The sequence below is a fragment of the Quercus suber genome, unplaced genomic scaffold (assembly GCF_002906115.3).
Source record: "Quercus suber isolate HL8 unplaced genomic scaffold, Cork oak 2.0 scaffold_18, whole genome shotgun sequence".
NCBI lineage: Eukaryota > Viridiplantae > Streptophyta > Magnoliopsida > Fagales > Fagaceae > Quercus > Quercus suber.
In genome coordinates this window covers 425,149-430,187 of record NW_027069483.1, presented here as the reverse complement: position 1 = coordinate 430,187, position 5,039 = coordinate 425,149, and the positions used below count along the sequence as shown (strand labels likewise).

The window sequence follows — 5,039 nt, the reverse complement described above, 5'->3', positions numbered from 1 at the left end:
TCTACAAACCTAAATGGAAGCTCATCCAATATGATCATCTCAGCAAGAACTTTTCTACCCACAACATTTGTAAAAGTCTTAGACACTACATTTCCCTCCTCTACATTCTTGGACAATGGGTCTTGTCTATCATGCAATTCATTAAAAAGATATTCAGGACAAATGGGTGTATGGTTTTTTAAATTAGATGTCCCATAAATTTTGCTGTCAGCCATGTACTCCTTGATATAATATATACATCTTGCCTTAGTTTTACCTTCCTCATCTATATACTTCTCAAAGTGGTCCTAACCCGATGATGGTGATTTTCTCTTATTAGGATTAGAAGAAGATATCACCTGTTGTGGACGAGGAGGTCTCATAGCTCGTCTTGCAGTGGCAACATCAAGTTGTGTAGGCTCCATTGAATCTATGACCTAGTACCACACAAAACAAATCAATCATTAAACAATGCATTCACAAAAGAAAAACATAGAGATATGACATAATGCTCCAAACTTAGCCAACAAAAAATAAGGATTACCTATAATGCAAGTGGTCCAATCATTCATTTAAAGGCCATCAAGGAGATTATATTCATTTGTTTTTTCAAGAACAAATTAAGCAGAAATACCAAAACAAGATGATCAAAACCCAAAGCAGCTTCTTTTCAATAAGGTTCTTGAAAACCATGTGACCCACTTATTGAAACAATTCAATATGCAAAACCTTGACCTAAACAAAGCCTATTATCTACAAAATCATTTCTTTTCACTTCAGTTTTCAATCCAATCATCCTCACACAAAAGAGAAAAAAAAAATGTATAAAAGCGTAATCATTTGTTTATAGTTCTATTAGAGTAGTAGCAACTATTACAACCAAAGAAAAAAAAAACCCAAAAAAAAAAAAAAAAGATCCAAGAAAATCACATTTGCAATCCACACAACAATTTCATAAACAAATTACAGAAACATCAAACCGTAGATCAATCTTCAATATCAGCAAAAATAAAGAATACCCAATTCATTTAATCAAACACAAAACCAAAATGTACAAAAATCCCAAAAGAGAATAGAAGAAAAAACAATTAAACAGAGCCAAAAAAGAAGAAGAGTATTAGCGGGAAGTACATAACAACAACCAAAAAATAAAACCCAAAGGATATTGGATATTCACATCAAAAAAATAATTATACCTTAGAATCCAATCTGTTAAAGATTTTGCTGAAACCAAATTGCTTTCCTTTCTGAGATAAATAAACCAATGAAAAAAAACTCCCAAAATCAGAGACTATGACCAAGAAATTAAGAAGAAGAAAAAAAAAAAAAAAAACCCAACAAAGAGAATGATGAGTGGATGACTTACACTATTACAGACGTAGAGAGAACTCAGTGAAAGAGGCAGAGGAGCATAGCTCTTTAGTTAAAACCCTGGGAAAAAAAAAATCAAAATGGGTCCTTAAAAAAATGATTCAGGCCAAACCCACATCACAAAACGCAAGAAAATCAAACCCAAACAGGATATTCACATAGAAAAAACCCCAAAATCTGTAAGTATTAAAAACCCCAAAATCTGTAAGTATTAAAAACCCAACTAAATTAACAAAGAGAAGGATGACTTACATAGAGATAAAGCGAGCTAACTCAGCCGAGATAAAGCTTTAAACTGAGCAAATGGGGATGGCTTGTAAGGATGAGGTTTGAGGAATAAAGAGAGAGCTAAGGGAGGCGGAGAGAGACCAACAAAGAGTAGGGTTTTTTTCAAAAAAAAAAAAAAAAATTCAGGTTCAAAAGTAGAATATTTATATGACCTGACGCCGACCCGAACTCGAACCCAAACCCAAAAATAACCCAAAATTAAGACCCGAAACTCGACTTGAATATTCTCAGACCCACCCAAAACCTGTCAGGTCGGGTCGGTTGCGTTTCAGGTCGGTCGAGTCCATTGCTTAGTCCTACTTATTTAGAAATCAATTTGACAACTATTAACTAGAGAGAGTAGAGAGAGTAGAGAGAGAAAGTTTAAAGTGATAATGTGATTGTTAGAAAAACAAAACAAGTTACCAAGGCAAAACAAAAATATTTATAAATAATTTTTTTCTTTTTTATTTACTCCATTATTGCTCAAAACAATGGAAATGAATAACAAAAATTGACAACAATTTCAAATTAAATCGATTTTATAAGTATAAGACTTAAATTGACAAATTAATACCTTAAAACCTCTAATTTGAAACAAAGTATAAATCATGGACATTTTAACGTAAGTTCCCTCTCTCCCTCTCCTTTTTTGTTACCATTGTGGAATATAATTTTGGCAAAACTTAAAGATAATTCCTTATCCATAACCCTTAGACTTGCCAACTAAGCACATGATTGAATTTATTAGAAAATCCAAAAAATTTCAGAAAAATTTATCATAGTACTACGTTTGTTTAGCAAAAGTCAAAGCTCAAGAAGACCGACCTCTCTCCCTCTCTCTCTCTCTCTCTTACTTTCCAATCACCAATAAAAGTACTCAGAACTTCTATAAAGCCTTAAAAGCCCTTCCAATTTCTAACACAGACAACACACTTGTTGCAGCAGCAAATCTACAACTACGAAATTACGTTTACCCACATCAGTTCTACAAAATGACCAAAACACCCTCCTATCTAACGGGCAAATCCGCTCATTCCCTACCAAACTTAAGCCCTTTTCCATCCATCTAAAAGTTCACCTCACACTCCCCAATTCCTCTCTCACTCATTTCCACTCACTGTCCAAAACCAAACCAAAAAAGAAGAAGAGAGTTTCGAATTTTAGAGAGAGAGAGAGAGAGAGAGTGAGAGAGAAGGGAGAAAGTTTGGTTTAGAGAGAGAATGGACGGTAGTCCTTATAGAGCAGAGGCGGAGCGGTGGCTAAGCATAGCAGAGAGGCTCTTAACGGCGCGTGACCTACACGCGGCTAAAAGCTTCGCGATCAGAGCGCGTGACACTGAGCCCAGGTTCAGGATCGAGTTGGCTGAGCAAATTATTGCCGTGGCCGACACGGTCTTAGCCGGCGAGTCACGGATCGCTAATGGTCTGTACGATTGCTACGGGATACTTCAACTCGCTCGCTTGACTCAGAACCTTGAGCTCATCGCCGCTCGGTATCGGCAGCTCGCTTTGCTGCTCAACCCTGACAGGAACCGCCTTGCCTTCGCCGATCATGCTTTTAGGCTCGTCTCCGAGGCTTGGTCTGTGCTTTCGAACTCGTCGAAGAAAGCTGAGTACGATCACGCGCTCATTATCATCTCTCACTCCGCCGCGTCGGCCTCCGGCTCGACTCAGCAACTCCATTTCCAACCTCAGCCGCAACATCCGCCGCCTCCGCCGCCGCTTCAGCCGCAAGCGGTGAGAAGAAGCCCTAGAACGAAAGACGGACGGTTGATAGTTGACGAAGAAAGACCGATTTTCCACAATGTCCCCGAGTCAACTCGGCATAGTGAACCGACTCGGGCGCAACCTCCTCCGCCTCCGCCGCCACGTCAGCCTTCTCCTTCCCCACCTCCGCCTCCGCCTCAGCCTCAGGCTCCGGCTCGGGCCGAGTCGGAGACGGAATCGGAATCGGGGAGTTTCTGGACGGCGTGTCCGTACTGTTACTTGCTCTTCGAGTACCCTAGGGTTTACGAAGAGTGTAGCCTTCGGTGCCAGAACTGTAAGAGAGCTTTCCAAGCGGTGGTGATACCGTCACCGCCTGTGACGAGTGACATTGATAAAGATAAAGAGAATTACTACTACTGTTGGGGTTTTTTCCCGTTGGGTTTCTCTGATAAAGGCACAGGCGGGTCAGGTAAGTGGTCACCGATTACTCCTATGTTCACTTGTTCTTTAGAAGAAGCGACTGGGATTAAGACCCCAGCGAAACGGAAGCAGCCTAGTAAGACTGGGCCATGGGTTTATTACGACGACCAGGAAGATTTCGTCGCAATATCTGATTCGAGTGATGATAATCAGGATGATGATGATGACGACGATGATGAGTGGCAGACTAGTAGGAGGAAGAGGAGATCAAAAAGAAGAGCCTCGGCTGCGGCCGCGAGGGCCATTAGGACTTCGAAAAAAGTGCAGCACGAGAGAGTAAAGAAGGCGAGTGGTGGTGGGGAGGTTTCGAATAATGTGAGTGTCACAGCGGATGGTGGTAGTGGAGGTGGTGGTGGAGGTGGTGGTGGTGGTGGTGGTGGCGGTGGTGGCGGCGGTGGGTTGAAGGGGGAGTCGAGTAAAGGGAAGAAGACTGTCGTAGTGGGTAGTGGTACGAGGAGGAGGGCGGGGGCCACAGAGTTGGGAAAGTTGGATTTGAATGTGGAGTTTAGTAATGAGGTGGAGGAGCCGGCTGCAGCCGGGGCTAGTGAAGGGAATGGGGCGGGGCATGGAGTGGAGGATAACATTGAAGGGATTGGATTTTTCGAGGGTCTCGATGAGTTTTTGAGTAGCTTGCCTATTCTTAAAGGTTAAGGCGTACTAGGTACTCGGTGAAGTAAGACTCGATCCTTTCCTTGTTGTTGTTGTTAATGTTAATGTTAATGTTGCTGCTGTTGTAGCTTCTTGTTGTTGTTGTGCTTTATTATGCTATGTAAAAGTATATTATGTAGATGTTCTCTGCATTTTGTTCAATGCTCCTCGCTTAAGTTAGTATTTTATATAATCTGCACCAATTTGCTGGTAGTTTAGTCGTTTAACTGATGAAAAGAGGATTGATTTCTCCTATGGAAGACTAAATTATTTAGTTTTTAGTTTAAATTTGGCTGCATGCTTAAACATATAAGGATCTGGTTTCGATTGCTTTCTCCAAAAGTTATACATGCTCCCAAAGTTGTTGCCATTTAATATGAGTGATACTAGGATACTATATATATATATATATATTTTTTTTTTTATGTTAGCCTTACAAATTGATGTGTCAAGTTTCAAACACAAGACAAAAAGAAATTAAGAAATTTATTTATCATGTTGTTGATATGGCACCAATCGCAATCATTGCTATTGTCATATCAATTTGGGAGCATTTTGTAGTAACTAATAGCACTTTTTTCATTT

General features: G+C 40.2%; 1 protein-coding gene across 1 annotated transcript; it reads left to right on the top strand.

Moving 5' to 3' along the window:
• Positions 1 to 2,539: 2,539 nt before the first annotated feature.
• LOC111985061 (uncharacterized) lies at positions 2,540 to 4,616 on the top strand. The gene has a single exon (XM_024016689.2). The coding sequence runs from the start codon at positions 2,841 to 2,843 to the stop codon at positions 4,455 to 4,457; it is 1,617 nt and encodes a 538-aa protein (XP_023872457.1). The 5' UTR covers positions 2,540 to 2,840; the 3' UTR covers positions 4,458 to 4,616.
• The last annotated feature ends 423 nt before the right edge of the window (positions 4,617 to 5,039 follow it).